At 51.8% G+C, this 22,856-nt stretch overlaps 11 protein-coding genes across 11 annotated transcripts; 6 read left to right on the forward strand and 5 right to left on the reverse strand.

The window, feature by feature from the left end:
• Positions 1-8: 8 nt before the first annotated feature.
• On the forward strand, positions 9-1,762 carry EDD37DRAFT_634727 (amidase; the record flags this gene model as incomplete). Its single annotated transcript, XM_062816864.1, has 2 exons — positions 9-40; positions 88-1,762. The coding sequence occupies 2 exons, from the start codon at positions 9-11 to the stop codon at positions 1,760-1,762; spliced, it is 1,707 nt and encodes a 568-aa protein (XP_062668192.1).
• Positions 1,763-2,531: 769 nt separating this feature from the next.
• Positions 2,532-5,195, forward strand: EDD37DRAFT_651591 (uncharacterized protein; the record flags this gene model as incomplete). Its single annotated transcript, XM_062818368.1, has 1 exon — positions 2,532-5,195. One exon carries the CDS (start codon positions 2,532-2,534, stop codon positions 5,193-5,195), a length of 2,664 nt encoding a protein of 887 aa, XP_062668193.1.
• Positions 5,196-5,819: 624 nt separating this feature from the next.
• Positions 5,820-7,102, reverse strand: EDD37DRAFT_468364 (uncharacterized protein). The gene has a single exon (XM_062813066.1). The coding sequence runs from the start codon at positions 6,949-6,951 to the stop codon at positions 6,109-6,111; it is 843 nt and encodes a 280-aa protein (XP_062668194.1). The 5' UTR covers positions 6,952-7,102; the 3' UTR covers positions 5,820-6,108.
• Positions 7,103-7,735: 633 nt separating this feature from the next.
• On the forward strand, positions 7,736-9,049 carry EDD37DRAFT_468409 (uncharacterized protein). The gene is made up of 2 exons (XM_062813070.1): positions 7,736-8,102; positions 8,239-9,049. The coding sequence occupies exons 1-2, from the start codon at positions 8,020-8,022 to the stop codon at positions 8,843-8,845; spliced, it is 690 nt and encodes a 229-aa protein (XP_062668195.1). The 5' UTR covers positions 7,736-8,019; the 3' UTR covers positions 8,846-9,049.
• Positions 9,050-10,054, reverse strand: EDD37DRAFT_468361 (N-acetyltransferase complex ARD1 subunit). The gene has a single exon (XM_062813065.1). The coding sequence runs from the start codon at positions 9,956-9,958 to the stop codon at positions 9,254-9,256; it is 705 nt and encodes a 234-aa protein (XP_062668196.1). The 5' UTR covers positions 9,959-10,054; the 3' UTR covers positions 9,050-9,253.
• Positions 10,055-10,128: 74 nt separating this feature from the next.
• On the reverse strand, positions 10,129-11,643 carry EDD37DRAFT_468979 (3-oxoacyl-reductase). The gene is made up of 2 exons (XM_062813073.1): positions 11,116-11,643; positions 10,129-11,065 (listed from the first exon to the last, which is right to left on the reverse strand). Exons 1-2 carry the CDS (start codon positions 11,225-11,227, stop codon positions 10,212-10,214), a joined length of 966 nt encoding a protein of 321 aa, XP_062668197.1. The 5' UTR covers positions 11,228-11,643; the 3' UTR covers positions 10,129-10,211.
• EDD37DRAFT_695793 (SCY1-like protein) lies at positions 11,499-13,943 on the forward strand (the record flags this gene model as incomplete). Its single annotated transcript, XM_062820121.1, has 2 exons — positions 11,499-11,621; positions 11,661-13,943. 2 exons carry the CDS (start codon positions 11,499-11,501, stop codon positions 13,941-13,943), a joined length of 2,406 nt encoding a protein of 801 aa, XP_062668198.1.
• A 1,221-nt stretch (positions 13,944-15,164) lies between these two features.
• EDD37DRAFT_651597 (uncharacterized protein) lies at positions 15,165-15,656 on the reverse strand (the record flags this gene model as incomplete). The annotated part of the gene is made up of 1 exon (XM_062818369.1): positions 15,165-15,656. The coding sequence occupies one exon, from the start codon at positions 15,654-15,656 to the stop codon at positions 15,165-15,167; it is 492 nt and encodes a 163-aa protein (XP_062668199.1).
• Positions 15,657-17,150: 1,494 nt separating this feature from the next.
• EDD37DRAFT_658604 (uncharacterized protein) lies at positions 17,151-19,050 on the forward strand (the record flags this gene model as incomplete). The annotated part of the gene is made up of 2 exons (XM_062818990.1): positions 17,151-17,251; positions 17,301-19,050. The coding sequence occupies 2 exons, from the start codon at positions 17,151-17,153 to the stop codon at positions 19,048-19,050; spliced, it is 1,851 nt and encodes a 616-aa protein (XP_062668200.1).
• Positions 19,051-19,097: 47 nt separating this feature from the next.
• On the reverse strand, positions 19,098-20,218 carry EDD37DRAFT_469038 (SUR7/PalI family-domain-containing protein). The gene has a single exon (XM_062813074.1). It carries the CDS (start codon positions 20,121-20,123, stop codon positions 19,146-19,148), a length of 978 nt encoding a protein of 325 aa, XP_062668201.1. The 5' UTR covers positions 20,124-20,218; the 3' UTR covers positions 19,098-19,145.
• Positions 20,219-21,169: 951 nt separating this feature from the next.
• EDD37DRAFT_610742 (PLC-like phosphodiesterase) lies at positions 21,170-22,598 on the forward strand (the record flags this gene model as incomplete). Its single annotated transcript, XM_062815237.1, has 2 exons — positions 21,170-21,725; positions 21,778-22,598. 2 exons carry the CDS (start codon positions 21,170-21,172, stop codon positions 22,596-22,598), a joined length of 1,377 nt encoding a protein of 458 aa, XP_062668202.1.
• Positions 22,599-22,856: the final 258 nt, after the last annotated feature.

A 22,856-nucleotide genomic window follows, 5' to 3' on the forward strand; every position in this document is an offset into this window, starting at 1 on the left:
CCTTCGCCATGTCGATTGTGGCTCTGGCCGAGAGCGGACAGTATGTAAAGGTCCTTCAGGCGCGCAAAAATACTGATAGTCTTCCAGATCGAGTGTCACCGTCAATGTCCTCCACGATGTGGCAGCGAGAAACAACATTCGGATTGCGTCCAAGTCAGACGAAGATGCCTACCTACTCGTTCTGCAATCGGCGGATGTGACCACTGGCAGCGTTTTTAGTCTTCCTGACTACATCGATCCCCGCCTGGCCGCGGTTCCCACAGGCGGAGGAAGAGAGTACTGGAAATCCAAGAGTAACAGTCATAATGCATGGAGTCATCAAGCGCACCTGGTTGCCGAGAAGCCTGTGTCTGATACACTCAAAGGCCGAAAAATCGTTATGAAGGATAACATGTCCGTGGCTGGACTGCCGTACACATGCGGAACGTTCCCTCAGCTTGTGTCCAAAGATGGGAAATATCCTCTTGCAACCATTGATGCATCCATCACCAGACGTCTTTTGGAAGCCGGGGCCACAATCGTCGGCACTTCGACCTGCGAGAATTACTCCTTGACACCAATGTCATACACATCCGCGAACGGACCGGTACATAATCCATGGCTGCGCGACCACAACACTGGAGGAAGTACGAGCGGTGGTGCCTGTCTTGTGGGTTTGGGCAATGCTCGTGCGGCTGGTGTCCCTGGTCTCGAAGCAGCAGGTGATGATGTTGAGTTAGCTATGGGGGGCGACCAGGCTGGGAGCATTCGCCTACCCTCCTCATATTGCGGGATATACGGCCTGAAGCCAACTCATGGACTCGTTCCATATACTGGCATTGCGGGACTGCATCCAATGATTGACTATGCCGGGCCGATGGCACGCAAGCTAGGAGATATTGCAGCGCTGCTGAGTATTGTTGCAGGCTATGACGGACTTGATCCACGGATGAGTCCTGAGTCGCCATTGAGGCAGAATGTGGTTGACTATGCAGGTGAACTGTCTTCAGCAAGCAATCCTGGCAAGGGCTTGAAAGTCGGCATCATAAAGGAATCTTTTACCTCGCCGGGAACTCAGGCAGAGGTTGCAGAAGTTGTCAAGGCTGCTGCTGTGAAGCACTTCGAAGCCAGTGGAGCAACCGTGTCCGAGGTGTCAATACCAATGCACCTTCTTGGTCCCGCGATCTGGACTGCAGCAACTCGTCCCCATATGGCTAGCCATGCTGTGGGCGGCCGGACTCCTGACATACTCAACCACAACATGCCACACCTGGCACTCAGATGGCCACCGGACCAGGAAATGTATAACTTACTGAACGTTGCCAACCCTGCGGTCGTCAATGTCATATTCTCGGAGACATTTTTGGAGGATAAGTATGGGCCTGAGGTACAAGCCAAAGCACATCGCCACGTCTTTGAACTCAGGGCTGCTTACGACAAGGCCCTTGAAGACTTTGATATTCTCATCACGCCTACTACACCGAGTGTCGCTCCACCACATCCAGATTTGCGGCCCGAAGCTGAGGGTGGAAGCACAGTCATGGACAAGATCAAATTATCTGTTGGTGCAACAAGTCATACAGCGCCATTCAATGCTTCGGGCCATCCAGCCCTGACCGTTCCTTGTGGGTGGGCAAAGTCACTGACTGGGGAAGGCGTGCTGCCTGTTGGGATGCAAATCATTGCCAGGAGATGGGAGGACCTTACAGTCTTGAAGGCTGCGAAAGCATTTGAGCAGGGTGGAGGTAAACTGGGTCCTTGGCCTGGTGCAAATAACGCTTAAATCAAAAAGGACGGGTTCGGCCAACAACAGGTTGATGTGGACGTAGAGCGAACCGTCAGGTTCGGGCATCTAGACGCTTCGGCTCACAGAGTAGCTGTAGCCTGTGTCGGTATCGACCACAAATGTCATGCCCGCAGCATCGAACGCACGTTGGGGTTATTTTAGTGTCTGTGCCCTGGCCAAGGGTACCGTAAAGGGACGGCCCTTGCTTAGAACTTCGGTGTGGGGGAAAAATGCAGCCACTATCGTTCCTGTCCTGGGGAAGCGAGTGTTGTAAACAATGTCGAATATCATCACTCTGAGATCTTTCATGTACAAGTCAAATCAATAGAACACTCACAGCTTCTATTCCTGGCTTCACTGAACATGTCTGCGAATATCGATCTCTTCTGCAAATACCAGTGCGAGAAGTAGCAAAGCATTTCACTTGAACCAATGGAAGTCCTGCCCGTTCATGATTTCCTGCCACCGACTTTGGGCACACTAGAGACGACTGCGCCTCGACACGCCAACTACATCATACCATCTTTTCGGTGGTGACACGACATCTTGATTCCCATAAAATCGACCACTCTAATACTGACTGCACTCACTGCCTGCTTCTCACAGAAGCATACCCGCTGTCGCCATCCTAACTTCACGGTGGTGACATACGCAAATCATCATCCACCTAAGCGCCGTTCCACCATCCCATCCGCAAATGAGACCTACAACATAAGCGCCTGGACAGTCTTCCAAGCAGGTCGCATCATGCAACCTACCGTCCATCATGCCTTCCAAAGTCCGAGATAACAGTGCCGAGCGGCGGCGCGAGAAGAAAGAGTCGTCAAGATCAGAAAAAGAAAGAGACAAGAAGGACAGAGATCGTGATCGCGAGCGAGACAGAGACAAGGATAGACATCGCTCCCACCGTAAGCCATCGTCAAAAGCGTCTCTGTCTCCTACAGACGATAAGAGGAGATCCTCGATGCCTGGCAAAATCGAAGATGCCAATCCGCTCAAGTCTGACTCGAAATCGAGCCTGCCATATCCTTCTTTTTCAAAAGAACACAGTCGTGAGGCTGTTGCAGCTGAATGTCGGCCGGTCCTGAACCTCTTCACGCCGCCCGCGACGGACTTGAATGCATCGAAAGATAGATTATCCGCACCGAAGCATACTCCGACATCGAATCATGCGCCTCCCAGCCCTCCTCTGACCGACCAGAACGCAGGATCTGGAAAGTGGAAGTCCAATGCGGGCAAACCAGTATCCGTGGAAACCATTGCAGAGGAGGATAGAGCTTCAAATGGTGGTAAAGATGCCAAAGTCAAGATCCGCTTACGGCCGCTTTCATCCAGGTCAAACGGCCATTTGCGAAGCACTTCAGAATTGGGTACAGACAGCTCTCCTACACGAAAATCTCGTGACGCATCGGGCGTACTACCCAAGATATCTACACCTCTCCGTGCCAGCTCGCAGAGATCTGTCAGTCAACCAACCAGAACAGACTCTCCGGTCACACCATCGACGTCGAGCGAGCTCCGTACGAATATCAGCTCCGAAGCAACCTCCATAGCTCCTGAGCAACCGGACATTCAGCGGCCCGGCTCCAAGATTCCCCCTGCTGAATCTTTCCGCAGAGGTCACTACGAGCATGTCCCAGATACGCTCTACCCTCAGTCTCGAGGGGGCACTCCTTTAGAAGTGTTTGTGGAGAATGAAACCTTGTCCACTAGAGGAACTCCAGCTGCTTTTTCTGCAACTCCTGGCCCTCCGCCTCCTCCGCCTGCGCCAGTACCTGTTACAATTCCCAAGGTCGATTACCTCCTACAACATGGTGGATTACATCAACCTGTATCGAAGAACCTTCTTCTCGCCGGAAAGCCTATGGCGATTCAGCAGGCCCAATCTCCTGCACAGCCTCCTATAGTGGTTGCGAATCTGTTCGAGCCATACACTGCGCTCCTCGACGACTTTGAAAAGGTCATGACCAAGAATGGCTCGCTGGCGGTTGCCACTGGTTATCGGTCTGTGGCACGACGGTTGCTTGATAGACTTGAGGCGGTGTTTGCACGCGATATTTCATCGGAATCATGCCAGTGCCCGATGTGTCACGACGAGTATGGCCAAGACGTAAGAGGCGTCAGTTGGGGCGAAGTCCTCGAGTTGGTGTCGGGGAGGAAGGAGCTCCCAGCTTGGCCCCCGTTTGCATTCACCCAGTCACCTATTGGGTTGGGCATCTCACTGGAGTTTCATGTGCCAATGCAGAAGCTTGACATCGATGTTCCGGACGAATACAGGGAACACTACATTCGACAATCACGTAAGACGAAGCAGAGTGTGGACAAATGGCTGAACCGCCAGAATGACAATCCCAGCTCCCCACCCGAAGAAGTGGATGAAGAGACACTTACATTCGCGATATTGACGCATCTACCCTTGGAGCAGCGCCTCGTGTTCAAAGACCTGCTGGGTATTGTGGACAGGCCAATTGAGCCCCCGAGGAGGATCCCAACGCCAGAATGGCACAATGGTTCGATCCGTCCTCCACAACCCACACCTACACCTTCACTCGCAACAAGAGCTCGACCAGCATACCTGACTCTTGCGTCGTCAGCAATTCAGCGTCTATACCGGCTACCTGTCCCACCTCGAGACTCTGAAGCAGGACTGTTTCTGCTGAACAATCCCACTCTCCACAACGCCCTGGCGACCCTTGCTGCAATTTCAGACGACGAATGGGAGATTTTGACATCAGGTCGATTTGACGGGTTTCTTCGTAGTGGAGCTGATGATATACCACCTCCAACGCATGGAACGCCCTCCTCACGAGGTCCAACTCCACATCGACCTGCCACGAGAGGCGCCACCCCAGGCTATCCTCATCCAGGCTCTTTGCCGACTGCAAGTGCCAGCGCCAATGGCTACCGCTCACGACAAGGCAGCTACAGCAATACCTTTGCCAATGGAAATGCACAATACGGCGCACCAATTGCCTTCGACGAAGAGACTGAGCTCGCCACGCTCGCCGAAATCGAGCGCGACATTTACGCTGGCATGGAAGCGTTGGAGGACGCCTTTGAGACTCTGCACAACAAAGCCGAAATTGTACGCCTTGCGCTGCGCGAACGATCCGCTGGTCTGGCGGCGGCTGCTCAGCGCCGGCGAGGCACAATGAGCGGTGGGATTGAAGTGCGCATGGACACGCCAGCAAACGGAACAGGCCCTTTCAACGAGAACAATGGACGCCCATGGGATGCAGAGACAGATGACGGGCTCGGCGAGTGGGACGGACTGAGTGAAATTGCGCCCGATGATTCCGCGAGCAACATTTCGAGTGCACGGCGGAGGAGGCCTAAGCGGCGGAACGAGCGACGAACACCGGCGCTGATCGAGGAGGAAGACGAGTTTGATGATATGAGTGAAGGTACAGAGAGTCCTAGGAAGAGATAACACCTTCGCATGCTGCATTCTGCATCTCTTGGAGTTGATCACAGGCATGGGAATTAAGAGACTTGAGACCAGATCAAATTAGTTGTGTTACCAAAGCATTATAAGCGGGTTTATTGGTTCAGCACTTAATCTTTCCTCTTGGGAAGTACAAAGGTAGTTGAGCCACACTAGGCATATTGAGCATGGTTGGCCTCCAATATCCAAAGATGGAAGCCAGCATACGCGTTTCGGCTTGTATGATTTCTTCTTCAAGTTTATAGGCGTGTCTGTTTTGGAGCACTTCCTTGCATTGTCTTGGCTATACTTGACATTTGTAGCGTTCCAGAGTACACCCATTCTGACTGAGAGGGTTTCTTTTCAACCGGGCAGCCACTCCTGTTGAATGTGCATGTCGCCTCGCTGCCTCCAGCGACAGTGCTTGTTCTATATGAGGTTCGAAGACATTGTCGACAGGGTTGAACTGCCTGCACGAACACTCCAGGTGGACATGTCCACTCCACGGTGATGTATTTGGGCTTGTGGACTTGCCCCTGGGATACCGGACTTGTTGCTTTGTGGTCGCTTCTGTCACTATCGTGGTCTACGGTCGGCCGAAGCGCTCCCCGCAACGAAGCTCGCTGGGTGTTTTGCTGGATCGACGGAATTGATATCCGTTGTGATCCCTGCTTGGATCTGCAAACAAACAGATCCACACGGAAGCCGTAGGCACAAGCACTGCTGTGCGATGCTGCTATATCCGGTGTGCTCCCAGATGAACACTTCTGGCAGGGCCGGGGTGGACGTCCAGGATGTGCATTCGGTATTTTGAAGGACGTGATGCCTACGCTCGATCTCGAGCGATTTAGTGCCACTTTTCTGGAACACCAGGCTTTAAAATGAGGTTGTCTGAGATTGCATGGTCTTCAGATATATCTCAGCCAGGCAGTTCATGTACCACAGCCTTCTCTTGCTTGACACTCAATTCCGTAGGATGCCTTCTGTCACCCAATGCCTCGTGCAGGCCGGATATTTGCTTGATGACTGGAAGTGTGCTAGGTGTCGTGGGTGATGTGCCTTCAGAGTGTTCTGGGATAATGCCTTGGGAATGCTGGTTAGATGCGGCCTTGACGCGTCGATATAGCCTCAAGACCACAAACAACAGTGCCAGGATGATCAAGAACACAGCCGCTGCACCAACACCAATACCGGCTTTGGCTCCTGCACTGAGAGTCGGTTTCGATGGCGGACGTGGCGTGGATGAAGACGATGTTGACGAAGACGAGGAGATCGTCGTAGTAGTTTGCGATGATGCAGTAGAAGTCGAGGTTGCCGAAGCTGTCGACGTACTCGCAGTCGTGGCTGGAAGTGTCTGACCCTGCTGTAGAATGAGGAAGGCAGGGCTCGGAAACTGGTCAGTTTGGAAAGGGAAGATATCCGTTCCGGTGAGTACGAATCTCAGACAAAAGCGGTCATCAATGTCGATCTGGGTGTCATTGACTGTGATTGTCCAAGGCAGAGTTCCAGGTCCGGTGATGTTGATGTTCGCAGCCACGCGTAGAGCATATGAGAGTGTGGGATCATAGCTAGTCAACCATAGATCCGACAGGGAATGATTCATACCCTGCCATGACCAGGTGATACTGTTGCCGTTATTGTAGACATCGGTGAAGTTGGCCTCGGCACTGTTAGGAATGATCCATTGACCAGCATCTTGAGCGAATGCTGCGTTGAACAGAAAGGCAGTGAGCGAAATGCCAAAAAAGACCCGAGTCAGCATCTCTGGGCCGGCAAACAGAGCATAGCAAAGGTAGCGAATGGACTGGAAGCGCGAAGATGAACGACCAGACAATAATGAGCACGAACGAAGGTGAGATCGCCAGATGAAGGAAAAGATGGGAGACCTAGCAGGCGGAGGAGTGTGCAAGACAGAAAGTACGATATTTACCTGTCAGGCACGAGAAGGTCGAAGAGTCCAATGGCAGCTTCCTTCTGCAGGCATGGTCATTGGTGAATGGGATGTGGTCCGGACTCTTCCGTTGACTTGCAGTTGGTCTAGCATGACTTGTAGCTAATGAAGTTGCATCGTTTGAGACAGGAACAAGATGAGACGTGACTATGGAGGGCCGGGAATGGTGGAGACGAGCATGGGCTATGGCATCGTTCGGCATACAAGATGACGCGTTCGAAAGCGGCAGAGAGCCTTGTGTTGCGGGCATTTCCCTTCATGAAAAGGGTCGTGTTCTCGAGCATCAATATACTGCAAATCCAGCCATTAAAGAATCTTCTCGTTGGTGATAGTCGTGGTGAGGCAGATCTGGATGAAGAGTCAAAGCAAGAAGATTGCCTTTTGCAAGAAGAAAAGTTCAACTAACGTTTTACGACTTTGAGTTCGTCGAGAGAAACAATCAAAAAAGGAATTGACGCGAAGACGACGTCGGAAGAGACGGAACAATAATAATGACAATTCAGTCCCACCGAGTGCACAGTGAGTGCTCCATGCTTGCTGAGTCACTTTTGACTAAGCACTCCTAAGTGTATATATCGCTCTTACGTGCGAAATACGAGTACGGAATAATTTGGAGGAGAACTCTATGAGTAATGACGTCGAGGCTGGGGAAAGTCCATTGCTGGTACGGAGTACTCGTGCTAGTTACCTCTGGTTGTCGGTTTCGCGAAGACAGCCCTTTTAGGACTACCTCAATCCTCCTCACAGCCTCTCTCCAACAGGGCTGTGATTGATCGTCCCCGGGCTGTCCTCTGCGTGCACTGCCAATCCTCGTGGGTTTAACCTCTTTGAGCCTGTGCTGTCTATCTCGAAACCAGTACTCGCACGTTAGACGGCCAAATGTTAGCCCAACCTACAGTCATCGGCGCTCGTATAGTCTTGAAACGACAGCGTATATATTCAGGTCGTTCCGTGACTCAAACGTAGGTCTCTACTAACCAGTTCCTCCAATACACCGTAACTATTCAAGCGTTTCCACATCTCCTCAAGCATACCGCTGCCCCAGATCACCCAATAGCACAGATCTCCAGTACCAAGTCTTCCGTTCAATATGTGCAGGCAAAGTCGCAACAACTACGGTGGTCGCAGAGGCCTCGTCGGCACCTTGATGGACCCGCAACAGGGTCAGCCAGGAGGGTACGCTGATCCATACTGCGACGACTACTCAAAAAGGGGCTCCCGCCGCAGGGGACATCGAGGTGGTCCCTTGACCGGAGGCCTAATGGGCTTGAGGGGAGAAGGTCAGAACAACTACCATGACCAGCGTCGACGAAATGGCCCAGTCGGTCTCTTGATCGGAGGTGTGATGGCCTTGATGAATGGACGAGAAAGCAAGACCTACGACCAACGCCAGAGTGGACATTATGACCAGCGGCCCGTGGATGCTCGCAGTCCGAGGGATGCTGATCTAAGAGACCATGACATCCAGCCCGATGTTCGAAGTGTTCCTGCAAGGCACAGCCCAAGGGAACCAGACTCCAAGATTAAAGATGAAAGCTTCGGCAACAGAGGTCACAGTGACGACGAATCGGATGATGATGAACGCGCCGAGCGGAAATATGAGCGGCACATCCAGAGTACAGTCGCACAGCAAAGCCAGGGGAAGCAATTCGCTCCGCCGCCGGGACCTCCGCCTTCCTACCAGGCTGCGATCCGGGGAAACTAAATAGGTAGAAAGGAGAGATGGCACCACGTTGAGGACGGCAAATCTGCAATCTTGTTTGGTCGTTGAGACAGCCATGATCAGTGGCGTGCGTTTTTGAGTGTTTGTCTAAGTGTGCGACGGCTGCCATAGAGGATTTTGGCCCTCATATGTAGCAATGGCATTTGGCTTCCTCAATTCGACAAACGCGAGACTGCTTGTAATATGCTGCCGTCCAAATAAGTAACCGGCCGTTTGTGTCATGCGGGTTTGGAAGTCTATCGTGAATCCTTCATCCTGGCTTCATGACAACGCACGTCACCTAGACTGCAGAACCGGGTCGTAGGTCTGAGACAGACTTACGCAGGCCAGTGCAGATAACCGCATCTTGGACCATGGCTGAGAGAGGATCTCTGGTCAACAACAATGCGCTCAATACTGTGCAGTCGTTTGACCTTCATTCCGTTCCACCAAATCTCCGACACCAAGTCCTCGGCCAACCTTGACCTTGACCATCTTCTCCTTCTTCCCATTTTCGCCATTCACAGCTGCGCCGTCCTCGTCTTTCTTGCCCAAAGAGCCGACGGCATCGCCCTCATCTTCGTCATCCTCCTCAATAGCCTTGAGTTGCATGCTCGTCAAGTCCATCCTCATCGCATATGCATCCTCCCCGTCGGCGTAGTACTTGCTCTCAATCTTGTCGACCTGGAAGCCCAGCGTGTCCCGGTACAGATGCAACGCGGCCGAATTGGACATTCTGACGTGCAGACTGACGTAGGCTCCATTAAATACTTCCGCCATCGCCCGTTGACTCATTCGCATCAGTTTCTCTGCGATACCCAGCCTGCGGTGTGTGCGCATCACCGATAAACTCGTTATGTGTCCATGTTGGACACCGTCGGGCGGGTCTTCCTCCATTTTTGCCAGGACGTAGCCAACGACCTTGGGATATGCTGGAGGCTTACCGCCCGGTCCCCGAACGACAGCAACGAAAGATAGTTGAGGCCATGTCAGGGCGTGGTATAGGTAGTATTTGAGGAAATAGTTCTCGGGCAAATTGGTCAGGTTGCACTGTTGTATGGCGGGTAGCAGTGAGATATGTGAAGGGTATGACGAGACCGGGACGATGTCCACCATGGCTACGGCTGCTGCTGAAAGAGGCAGAACGTAGATTGTTGCGGCCGTGGAGAGGATTCAATGAGCACGAGGCTCAACTGGAGAAGGAAAATGCGGCCGGCAAAACTGCGGCAGTCGAGGGATGACATACAGTACACCAAACTTACTAACTTAGTAGAGGTCAAAGAGGCCAACTGCGCTGCGCAGCCTTGTCAAGTCTGTACTTTCTTATTCTCTTCTACTTGGACTGTAGCGTACATCACTTTATTCGATATCAAGCTATGGACATCTTCATGCCGCCATTGGCACTGATGACGCTACCAGTCGTCCACCCACTCTCTTCCGAGCACAGCATTCCTACCACGCCCGCAATCTCATCTGTAAACCCCGGCCTCCGTCCGCCCATACCCTTCATCACAATGTTGTCAAATTCTTCCGGATCACCCCCTGCGCGGGATCTGATGGCTTCATCACCCCCAGAGTAGCTCATCAGAGGAGCAGCATCAGCATACTTCTGGTTGACCTTCCAGAAACTCTCCCCTGCTTGAGCATACATGTCTCCCCAGACTGGTCCCGGGTTGATGGCATTGACCGTGCAGTTCTCCGCCAACTCACGAGCCCATACACGGGTCATCGCCTCGAGTGCAGCCTTGGTTCCCGCGTATATGGATTGTGACTCATAGCCAATGGACGACGAGACACTGGATACATTGACTATCCGACCTGACCGATCCTTTGGCAGATATGACTGACAGCTTTGTACGAGTAGTAACGGCGCCAAAACATTGATATTGTACTGTTTGCCAAACTTCGTCACATCGATCGGCCCCTTCTCCGGATCATTGAGCAGGTTGTTGTCAGAGACTCCTGCATTGTTGATGATAATGTCAATCTGGAATGCTCCTGTCCGAGGATGCGAGAAATGATTTTTGGCTGTGGACATTATATGCGGAGCAGCTCGGGCAGGATCCGCGAGGTCGGCTTGGACTGGAAAACAGACAATGCCATATTCGTTGGAGAGTACTTCGCACAGGGTTTTGGTAGGTTCGGTGGACGAGTCGGAGGTGTAGACGAGGAGCAGAGAACATCCTTTCGAGGCGAGATTGCGAGCGATAGCTGCACCGATACCTGAAAAGCGTCAAAAAAGCACCTCGCACTCTGCTCATAGTTGTATTTACCTCGTGAGCCGCCCGTGACTATACCAAATTTGCCCTCGTGCGGTCTGTAAACTGCATCTCTCGGCACATTTGTAGACGAGACAGTCCTTTTGGCGCTCATACGGCCCGACATGATGCCAATTGTTCAGAAACTAAGTATGCAAGAGGTATCTGTGTGGCTTTTGTCTGGATCGCTGGACAAGTCATAGGTGGGATGCATGGCGGAGACATCGCGGGGAAGCATTTTGAGACGCGCCTGATGCTTCGGACAAAGATGGGCCGTGGTCAACATTTCATGGACAACTGTGCAACAGTTGTTCGAATGTTGTACCAGTATCTTCAGTCGCAGTCGTCTTCTACCCTTTTCGTGCACTTGCATTGCCTTTTGGAGTGAAGGGCCATTCATGGACTTTTTGAAATCAGCAGTCGCGTCTGCCATCGCAAAATCTAGTTCATTCCCAGTGATCATTGGAGACCGAGTCGATGCAGGGGAGTCGATTTTTGCTTTGCATAACGGCACGAAGAAGGTATGGTAGCCGTTGCTTGAACGAGGTACACTGCTGAAGTCTCTCAAGGATGACAATACTTCCTGCTCCCTGTTCACCTTCGACGTGAACACGAACAAGTCCCGATTACCGTTAGCAAAGAATGCTGCACGAAAGTTGCGAACATTGCGCCATCCCGGAGTCATTCGAGTCATCGATGTGATTGAGACCGAAACGAACGTCTACATCATTACAGAAAGACTCACACCCTTAAGCTGGCACATTAAGCGCAGGAGTTTGAGTGAGGAGACAATAAAATGGGGTCTTTATGGCATATCCTCAACTTTGAAGTTCATCAATAATGAGGCTTCCGCCGTACATGGAGCCGTTCGGGTACCCTCGATCTTCACGAGCGAGAGCGGAGAATGGAAGCTTGGAGGGTTTGAAGTTCTGAGCTCGATGAACGAGGATGATGCCATTATTTACACATATGGGAGCCTATTACCGGACTCGAATCGATACGCGCCTCCTGAGGTTGTGAACGGCGGCTGGTCTGCGATCAAGAAGAATCCCCTGGGGGCGCCGGATGCGTATGGATTGGGCACATTGATATACGAGGCGTTTAATGGGAGCTTTCTGGGGAATGACCAGCTAAGCCAACCCGGAGGCATCCCTGGAAACATGGTACAAAGCTATCGAAGATTGATAAATGCGAATCCGAAGCTCAGGCTGACTGCGGGTCATTTCGTGGACCTAGGAAAGAAAGCAAATGGCTTCTTCGAGACTCCATTGATTCATATAACCGAAGGCGCAGATAATCTGGGGCTCAAAAGCGAAGATGAGCGGGATCAGTTCCTTGCAGAGCTCGATGAACTCACAGACGACTTCCCTGAGGACTTCTTCAAGATGAAGATCTTGCCGGAACTGCTGAAGTCGGTCGAATTTGGTGGCGGGGGCCCCAGCGTATTTGGGGCCATCATGAAAATAGGACTCAAGATGTCGGATGATGAATTCGAAACTCGGCTTGGTCCTACCATCCTCCGCTTGTTTGCCAGCCCTGATCGTGCCATGAGAGTCTGTTTACTCGACAACCTACCGATCATGGTAGATCGAATACCTCAGAAAGATATCAACGGGAAGGTCTGGCCGGCCATGACCACTGGATTCACCGATGCCGCGCCCATCGTACGAGAACAGACCGTCAAGGGCGTCCTTTCGGTCATATCCAAGCTATCTGATCGTATCATAAACGGCGAGCTCCTTCGCCACCTTGCGAAAACTGCTAACGATGAGCAACCTGGAATCCGTACAAACACCACCATTTGTCTGGGCAAAATTGCGAGGAATCTGGGCGTCGGGTCAAGGTCCAAGGTCCTCATTGCAGCTTTTACTCGAGCTCTTCGAGATCCTTTTGTCCATGGTCGGAATGCGGCTTTGATGGCTCTTTCTGCCACAATTGACGTCTTTAGCGACGACGACTGTGCCACCAAAATCCTTCCTGTGATCTGCATCAGTCTTATTGACAAGGAGAAATTGGTTCGCGATCAAGCCAGTAAAGCGCTGGACGCATATCTAGGAAGAGTGAGAAAATATGCAGCGACTTTGCCAGACACGGTGCTGCCGCCTGAGACCGCTGCAGCCACGCCCGACACTGGCGCAGCTGCTGCCCCAGCCAGGATGGGAAATCAAAATGACACTAGTTGGGCTGGTTGGGCAATCTCGTCTTTTACAAACAAGATGGCTGGAGCTCGAGGTGAAATGGCTTCATCAGGCGCGACAAATGGTGCAAGCCTGACGCAGACTCAGTCACTGCCCGCATCTGGACGTGCAACGCCGACCGTCAACGTGATCGGCGAAAGGCCCGTTGCATCCTCGCGACCACCCGTACCAACCACCGCCCGAAGCTCGACTTCACTACCTCCAGAACCCGAGGATATCTTCGAAGACGATAACACCAATGCTTGGGGCACAATGGACGATGATGGCGACAACTTCTTCGATGCGTCGGTAAATCAACATGCTAAGACATCGAACGCAGCACCGCTTGCAGCCTTTGATGATGGTGGAGAGCCGGACTTTGCAGGATGGCTCGCTGCCCAGTCCAAAACGAAAACTCCGAAACCGCTGCCCAAAGGACTAGGAAAGCCCGGATCGACAAGTGGAGGTCTGAGCGTGCGACCCACAGCTCCGTCTAGAAGTATATCGGCTGGTCCAGCTGCGGGCGCCAGCACCGTTAAACGACCTACGGTCCCAGCAGCAAGGACGACAGCAACCATCTCTCCAAAGAAAGAGACTAAACCAGAAAAGCCAAAACCTAGCCAGCCGGAGCCAACTGACGATGACTGGGGAGCCGACTGGGATTGAAGATATCAAAAGTGCTTTATTATGGAGTGCTAATATTCCAGGGCATGATTCCCGGGCATATATCCTGGACACGCCATTATCAAGCGAGGAGTTTGGCGTATTGAGACAGCATCGTCGTTTGCTTCCTATACATGACGCCTACTTTGGTGGATCTTCGGCTCGATTTGCTGGCCGCCCTCGCGTGTTCGAAGTACAAGCGGAAGCCGTGCTAGCTGCTTGAAGAGACCAACGGGAAGCTGGTGTATACTCATGCGGGCTCTATAGCATTCAAATGAGGCCCAAGAAATCGAAGGCCATGATGCAGGATCTCTATCAGCATGTGAGTGAATCACAGAGTGAAATCGCCCTTAGTGACGATGGTTCTGTTCACTCATGTCAACACGACTGTTCAGCATCACTGTCAACAGGCTGCCCTGACACTCTAGGTCGCTTTCCAAGCTTGCAGGATCAACCAAGGACTGAGTCGATGAGCACACCAGCCAATCCAGCCAAACCTGAGAAACTCAAACAATCACTACAGCAAGTCTCAGCTGCCAGGGTCCAGCAGGAAGCTGCCATTGCCCAACCAAGAAGGGCCTCGACAGGAGAATGTTGGAGATCAAGAAAAAAGGCAAGCACCGTGGTCCTGCGAAGGTTTAACTCTATATCAAGGGAAGAATTGGTGTAGGACTAGCTCGAAGAACCAAGACCACCAGACAGTATTTGGAAGCGATGAACAACGGAAGGGACCTTGCATAAGCGTAGCCCAATAACGAAGGGTCGTCCATCACACAAGGCGTATCTATGGAAAATCAGTGCCTGAACAGCAGCAGAGCAAGTTGTGGTTGCACACTCTACATCGAGCTCCTTTGCAGCATGCGTAACCCACCATGCGTTTTTGGCACGCTTCCGGATGGCTGGGTGATCCATGCAGTCAATCCGTAGCATGGGAACATTGGGAGCTCCGAAGGTAGACTCGAGGGGAGGAAGGGCTGAATGACGACAAGATTGACCTCTTGATCGAGATCGATCGTGAAGATGCCTTGCAGCGTTGGAAATAACTGGAATCCGGTCTCTGCCTCATGTGAGCTCCTCTCCGGGGCACCTAAGACGACCGATGTACAAGCCTGAGATTCGCATGATAACTTGGGATTGCTCCCACATGGGTCGATTTATCCCGGTCGGGTCCTCGCCAAGATTTCCATGATCTGATTGAATGTCTTATTTTGTTCTGGTTCACGTTCATTTAATTCTTCCATCCTTGACCATCTCCCTTATGGTCTCGATGGACTTATTGACAGCCATCTTTGCGACGCTGAATTCTTTATCCTTTGCTGCGGCCAGACCGGACTCGTCTCCCTCGAGCTCCGGATGTAGCCACTCAAAAGTATATGTCATGTGAAGGTTTCCGTCCCCATCTTCGCTGACCACGTTTTGGACTGTGCTGCCGTTGGGTTGATGAAACTCGACTTTCATCGGTGGGAAGGCGATGCACTCTTCGCGCACACGGCGGCCGCCGTCGCGGAAGACGACTTCCCGCACTGTGACGTCGTTACCGTGTTTGGTCTTCGATGTTGAGATCACATCGGTTGAGGTAATGGCGCCGCCCACGAAGTCTTGACCTGCGCGAACCTTCTTCTCAAGGCCCTGCCAGATCTGAGCGTATGTCAGGACTGGGGATGCGCCGGATGGGTTGATGGGCGCCGTGAAGGCGATGTTGTTGGCTGCTGGCATTTTGTGGTTTGGATCTGGACGTAAAGGCAAGTCGGGGTACGTCGTGGTGGACAGATTATGCTGAGCACTATATACCACTTTTGAAGACGCTAGAGTCCGTACACAATGTGTAACTACTCTCAGTCGGAGATGTAGGAGGTCGAATCGCGATACATACCTAGATGGGGGCCCTGAGGGATGATGCGCAGGCGGGGAAAGCTGACCGTGGCAGGCCTTGGCTAGCCTATCGATAAGGATCAGCCACATGTGCTTTGGGGCGATCTCGGGACACCTCAAGCCGTCAAGCCGGCCTTCAGAAAAAATGGCATCGTCTGACCGCTATTGCTCTTCAGCCTCAAATGGATATCATTACTCATTATCGCTTCAGAAAACTTCTTACACACTTTCCAGTATTGATAGGCAAGAAGTCATCGAATCTATCACATTCACCTACTTGCTGTCAATGCAACTGTTGGAACCTGCTGAACTCCGAATCTAGGCCGTCGATGTTCACAAGAAGATTTCGCTTTTATTCACTACTATTAAGCATTGATTCCATTCAATCTCTGCGATCAATTCTTGAGCGCTTCACTGCACAACTCGAGGATCTCATACATTGCCATCATGAAGCCTCTAGCCGTTCATCATTCCGTCGCAAGTCAGGCCAATGGATCATCCCAAATCTCATCGGAGTCCGAAGACGACTTTACAATGTCTGATGTCGTGAGGCAAATTGGATGAGAAGAGGTGAGTTCAGGCTCTATTCACGATCTTAACATTCCCAACTTCTACGAGCATCGTTCATGGACAACTTTGCTTGTATCGACATGATCGATCCTCTTAACAGAATAGCAGCTGCTTGGTGCATCCATTCAGTCCATAGTATATATCTATATAGCAATGCCGAGTTGCCTGGTCGAGACTTTCGAGACTTTATCCTACCCTCAACACTACTGACATGGTCATATTTGTCTGATAATCAATGTCTGGCTTATCGATATGTGATCTCTGCCTTCTCATTCTGTCGTGGTTTGAGGTCGAGCTTTATCAGTTCAGATGTGAACGAGCCGTGCATTGCTCAAAACGAGATCGTTTGTGGAGAGCTTGACGAGATTCACAACAAGATCAGGATGCGATGCCTGAAAGTACTCCAACGACCAATCGCACCCAGATTCAAGGCGTGATGACCGTCGGCACGGATGCTACAATAGGCTGGGAGCTATGTCTGACAACGTGATCCGATTGCTCACGGGCCCGTGCTGCCTGCACCTTATTATGCTATCCCAGGGCTCCAGCTTTCTGTCAGCAACGGCCGTGACGTTTTCTATACGCGCGAGCCAACAGCACAGCGGGGTCATTCTTATTCAGCATTCTCCATTGCTCTTAAACTCACCAGTGGAACCATACGAAGATGGAAGGGCGCAATCCATTGTCGACAGGCCAGTACAACATTCATTAGTTGTGTGGTTCTTCCGATTGTGTCATCTATACGCACCCACCGAACCATCCATCGCTATGTCCTCAACAGTAGTGATTGAAGACCTTCCTGTGCTGGAGCAGCCCAAGCGGACTCGCAAAACTCACAACAAGGTTAGGACGGGATGCCTTACTTGCAAGTAAGTGGCAGGTGTTTCAGTACGAAAACAATTGACTGACGATCCATAGGATTCGACGAAAGAAGTGCGATGAAGAAAAGCCTCATTGTCGCCGGTGTACGAGTACTGGTCGCAAGTGCGATGGGTACCCGCGACAGTCGCCGCCGCCGTCCACTTCTTCAGCAGAGTCACCTACTCAAGTCTCAGAGCCTGATCCGAAACGCCAGAAGACCAACACTGTCTGCAAAATAGTTATTCCACCACTACCGCAAGCCAACGATAAAGTGAGCACCACTTCAGAGGCTCTTCAACTTCACCGACCTCCATCAAATGTCATGTTCAATACCGACAATGACTTTTACTGCTTCGACTTCTTCCGCTCACGTACGGGACCCGAATTTGCCGCCTACTTTGATAGTTCTATCTGGCGGACCTATGCTGTGCGAGCATGCCTCCAGCATCCGACCGTCCTGGCTGCAGCCGCCGCTGTAGGAGCTGTGCATCGGAGATTCGAGCTAGGAATATCAAAGGAAGCGTTCGAATACTGCGACCTCTCGGACAAATTGTACCAAAAGGCGATGCGAATGCTGTCAAACGATATGGCATCGGACCATCCCAGCGTCGCGGAGATCAATATGATGACGATGAAGCTGTTCAGCGTGTTTGAGACCTTTCAAGGAAATTACGATATGGCGCAGATGCACATGACAGCCGGGCTGAAGGGACTGTTGAGTCAGAACCTGCGCACAACATACAAAGATACACAGTACCGCACTGTGGATCTAACGTACGAGAGTCTCCGCAGACTCTTCCTCAAACTCGAACTGGAATCTGTTCGATTGTTTGGTAAAGTAGCCAAGATTCTGAGCGACCCTGAAGAATCAACACCGGATCCATCCTTGAACCCCTTCGCACCCGAATCCAACTCTTACCTAGCCGACCCAAACCCTTATCCTATCCCACGAGCTTTCACGTCGCTCTCACAGGCGCGCGACGTTTTGTTCACCGAGGCGAAGTGGATATGGCACACCTGGACGCTCTTGGAACAGGGCATGTTGATCGGATCGGGCTTCTCCCGGCATCAGACACACATATCCCGGCTGCTGCAGTGGTCCATGGCCTACGCCGAGTGGTCGAAGAAGGAAGACACTAAACGCAGCTCGCAAGACCGACACGGGGCACATTTGCTCAAGGCGTACCGCGAGGCAGCATACCTCTTGCTGTTGACGCAGATGGCCTTTCACTCGCCGGAGACAGGCGAGGTGATTGTGCCGCTGTGTGATCCTCCCGAAACGTGCGACTGCCACAAATCATGTCGCACGTATGCGGAGAGGAAGGAGGCGTTGAACGCGCATTTCGCTAGGCTATTGGTGCTCAGTGAGAGTATATTCAACAGCTCGTCGTTCTTTGCGTACGAGCAACACTCGATCAGCATGGATAGTGGGATCGGTCCGCCGCTGTATCTCGGGAGTTCGCGGTGTCGGTCGACCAAGGTCCGGCACCAAGTCACGAGTTTGCTTGAAGAGAGCGAAATCCAGAGACGTGTGTGGGATACCTTGGGCGTGTACTCGATTGCGGAAAAGTTGTCGAGCATCGAGGAGCATGCTGTTGTTGGGTGTGGAGCTGTGCCGCACGAGTTAGAGCCCAAGTGGGTGGACATTACTTTCTTTCTGGACGAGAGAAGGGCGTTGCTGAGGTACTGTACGCCCGATAGGGAGGGACAAGCTGCGAAGATCAGAGGGACTGGATTGGTGACAGAGCGGTTTACTGGGAGTGGGAGCGGTGGGTTGGTGTGGACTCAGGAATGGATTGCATTTTAATGCAGTGATAGAGACGGAAGGCATACAAGGTGCTGTATATCATGTTGTTATTGGTTGTTTAGGTGAGGGTTGAAAGCCCAGAAGCCACGAAAGATTTACTTTCCTCTTCTCCTGAAGCCAAACGAACCAGGAGACCTGCTCGAGGCCGCACTCTGCTTCTCTGACATGTTCGGCGCATTAGCCCTGCGACTCCTTCTTTCAGCCTTTCTCCGTCCCGTACAGCAGCACACGCCACAACAAGTGCCAATCTGCATCAGGAAGCCTATCAAATTGAATCCGGTAGCCGTCCACATGAACGCCAGCATTGGCCTGCCCAGGTACGCTTCAATATTAAGATCGGCGGCTGCGGTCGAAACCTTTTGCTGGAAAATGACGAACATGACTGTGGCAATGACTGACCCTGCCGCCGTGAACAGCAGCGCGCCAAATGATAGCAGCGTAATGGGAAACTGTCGGAAGAAGACCCTCCGCGCTTTGTGCTCCCATCGTGGTTTCTGTGAGAATCCCAGTGGAGTAAGGAAGATGCATAGGAACGTCAGGACCGTGCCGACCAGGAAGCAAGAGAACATCCATGCGCTGGCAAGTTTGACTAGATTGAGAATGTTGACAATCTCGGTGGGCAAGGTGATGCTAGCACCGGCGAGAAGCTCATTGAGGATGATCTCGACGGGATTGAACCAGTAAAGGGACGTTGGATGGGAACAGTGCGTGATGCCTTGGCCATTGTAGCCCTCGCAGAAGTCCCAGAGACCGACTTGATAGAAGTCGTGCAGGCCAATAGACTGGGCTATAGAGTTGATGAAGACGGCGTTGGGGACCGAGGCCGGGATGATATTGGCGAGATTGATTTGGAGAAACCAGGTTGACCGGATGACGGCCTTGTTGTTGATGTTGCCGATCTCGACGAGGATCAAGAAGACTGTCGCCAGGAGGTAGGAGATTGCTGTTAGGAGGCGGAGGCCTGTAGGACGGGGGTTGTGGTAGGCTGGAGGAGGGTCATCTTTGGTCGTGGAGATGGGCGTGGATGGACCTGGGCCTTCGGACTGGCGTTTCGAGCGTGAGAATATCCCCATCTTGGCTGAGGCTCACGAGGCCTTCAGTCGAGTCGGAAGGAAGAAATGAGGAGCTCTTAGGGGAGCAGGAAAGGCGTGTAGAGAAGGATAAGAGCCAAGAACGACTGAGGGAGTAGTATTTTTGCACTCAAGTATGATGCGTCATGATGCCGTGCGCTGTGGGTGTAGCATGTGAGGATATGGTAAATTATTAGACTGCCGGCAAGGTCACCATCTCCATGCGCTCGGATGTTTCAGACTCGATTCTTCCTCGTACATAGTGATGTAGTATTTTCTCCAAGATATAATCAACCCAACAATTCGTGGATGGTTTGTCACTGCATTGTGGCGGATTGCAACAGTGGAGCTCAATGACATAATGAGTAGCTTCAAGGAAGACACTAAGCCATATGCAGCTTAAACCTTTGAGGATTGCCGACTTCCCGAAACCTTGTTTGCCCCTCCATATTCATAACATTTTTTCAACATACAGGCATCAGCCATCAACATCAAACTCATTTGTATCGTTCCGCTTTTGCCGGTCCCAGCATCAATACTGCCTTTATTATTCACCAGATATGATTAGGTCAAGAGTCGAGTTGCATAGTAGAGCGGACTGAGGTTAGGATTTGACCATGACGTCTTGATAACGTTGCAGCTTATACGCAGTTGGTGCTCGTATCGCCGACAATATGTCCGAGCGTCCCTCTGCTGCTATTTTATGAGATGATCCCCCAAGAAATCTACGCGCGTCACTTTGTGGACTCGAGGCAAAGGACGAGTTTCTTTTCCTTTCCTTTCCTTTTCCGTCTCCACCTGTCACACTCTGACTTAATCCTCGTACTGTCTTTCAATGTTCCCGGTGATCGCGGTCGATCGTCACTCCAACTCATAAGATAGCATTTCTTTTTTCTCCCATGGCTCAGAGGTTCCAACAATGCTTTCACTCACTCATATGAGTACTCATCCATACACCATACCCCACACCCGGCCTTACTGATGAGGATTCAATACCAATTATTTATCTCTCCACCCAGTAGCCGTGCTGAAGACAGCCGTATATCAACATGAAGTGCTGCCACTTTCTCAGCCTTGTCGGGCTCTCCAGCCTTGCGCTTCAAATATCGGCCCAGTCAACCAGCCAGTCTGAGTCGTCAACAAACTCCAGTGCCGCCACATCCACTGCAGCTGACTATGCTACGAGTGGCATCACCTATATTGACGGCAGCACCACGATCACCTTTGGAACAACCTCAGATTATGCTACAATATCAGATCTATCCAGTGCCATGGCCACCGCCAATGGAACCACCACAGCTTCTTCAGGCAACTCTACTGTCACATCCACGTCCTCTGCCACCGCAACAACTCTCCACGGTACAGCACAGATGACCACGTCTCTCAACGGCACAGCCACAAGAAACTTAACGGCGTCAAGCACTTCCTCTGCAGCAACCGCAACAAACACTGTCCCCTGCAATGGCTATGCCGAGTTCTGTCAGCGCAAATTCAGCAACATCACCCACGTTGCTGCCCACAACAGTCCCTTCATCCGTTCGGGCAATCTTGCTGCAAACCAGCAGCTAGATGTAACCACCCAGCTCAATGACGGTATCAGAATGTGTATGTTGGCTACCCTTCACCGGACTGTGAAACAATACTAATCAGGCTCAAGTACAATTCCAAGCCCACCTTCTGAACGGTACAATGTACCTATGTCACACGTCCTGCGACCTCCTCAACGTCGGCACTCTAGAAGCGTACCTGACCACAGTAACGGCATGGTTGAAGACACACACGACCGACGTCATTACCATCCTCATCGGCAACTACGATGTTGTCAATCCGAACAACTTCACCGCGCCCGTTGTCAACTCAGGCCTGATAGACTACGTCTACACGCCACCCACGATGCCGATGCCCTTGGAGTCGTGGCCCACACTGGGCGCAATGATCCTCAAGCAGCAACGCGCCGTTGTCATGCTCGACTATGAGGCAAACCAGACGGCTATCCCCTGGCTTCTTGATGAATTTTCACAGATGTGGGAGACACCCTTCTCGCCTACCGACCGTGCCTTTCCGTGCACTGTGCAACGACCACCTCAGCAGGCTCCAAACATCAGCGCGCACAGGATGTACATGGCCAACCACAACTTGAATCTCGATGTCGACTTGGCGGGCATCAGTCTACTTGTGCCCTTTTTCTCGTTGCTGAACGAGACCAATGCCGTTACTGGGTATGGGTCCGCAGGTCTAACGTCGACAAATTGTACCGCTCGATGGAATAGGCCGCCGAATTTCTTGCTCGTCGATTATTACAACATTGGCAGTTACAACGGCAGCGTCTTTCAAGTCGCCGCTGACGCGAATAACGTGACTTATAATAAGGCGTCATGCTGCGGGACGTCAGGGACGAGTGCTGCAGGCAAGGCCGGCATTGATGGAAGGCTGTTGACGCTGACTCTGTTGGCGATTGTTGTTTTGGCGGCTCTTTGAGCCCTTCTTGCCCCTTTTGAGACATTATGCAGCAAATCAGTGCTAGTGTACTGTCTCTTGGAGATCTTTGCATAGCCGGTCTGGTTCTGAGGAACTGGTTCTGAGGAATACGGCATAGCGATAGGTGTTGGTTGGAGTTTGTCAATGCTTTTTAAATATCAATAATGTTGATTGTCTTCAGACATCCAATCACACGCTCCTATACTTTGCTAAGTGCCGAGAGTGACGGACAGGAACACATCCATACCACGAAAGTTG

The sequence above is a fragment of the Exophiala viscosa genome (genome assembly GCF_022695815.1).
Source record: "Exophiala viscosa unplaced genomic scaffold EDD37scaffold_8, whole genome shotgun sequence".
In the NCBI taxonomy this organism is placed as follows: Eukaryota; Fungi; Ascomycota; class Eurotiomycetes; order Chaetothyriales; family Herpotrichiellaceae; genus Exophiala; species Exophiala viscosa.

Excerpts from the sequence above, each read along its gene's own strand:
- EDD37DRAFT_468364 (XM_062813066.1), bottom strand. The coding sequence starts at position 6,951 with ATGCTGACTCGGGTCTTTTTTGGCATTTCGCTCACTGCCTTTCTGTTC.
- EDD37DRAFT_468409 (XM_062813070.1), top strand. The coding sequence starts at position 8,020 with ATGTTAGCCCAACCTACAGTCATCGGCGCTCGTATAGTCTTGAAACGA. Across the intron at positions 8,103-8,238 it reads GGTCGTTCCGTGACTCAAAC|GCAAAGTCGCAACAACTACG; the intron begins GTAGGTCTCTAC and ends CAATATGTGCAG.
- EDD37DRAFT_468361 (XM_062813065.1), bottom strand. The coding sequence starts at position 9,958 with ATGGTGGACATCGTCCCGGTCTCGTCATACCCTTCACATATCTCACTG.
- EDD37DRAFT_468979 (XM_062813073.1), bottom strand. The coding sequence starts at position 11,227 with ATGTCGGGCCGTATGAGCGCCAAAAGGACTGTCTCGTCTACAAATGTG. Across the intron at positions 11,066-11,115 it reads AGTCACGGGCGGCTCACGAG|GTATCGGTGCAGCTATCGCT; the intron begins GTAAATACAACT and ends GACGCTTTTCAG.
- EDD37DRAFT_469038 (XM_062813074.1), bottom strand. The coding sequence starts at position 20,123 with ATGGGGATATTCTCACGCTCGAAACGCCAGTCCGAAGGCCCAGGTCCA.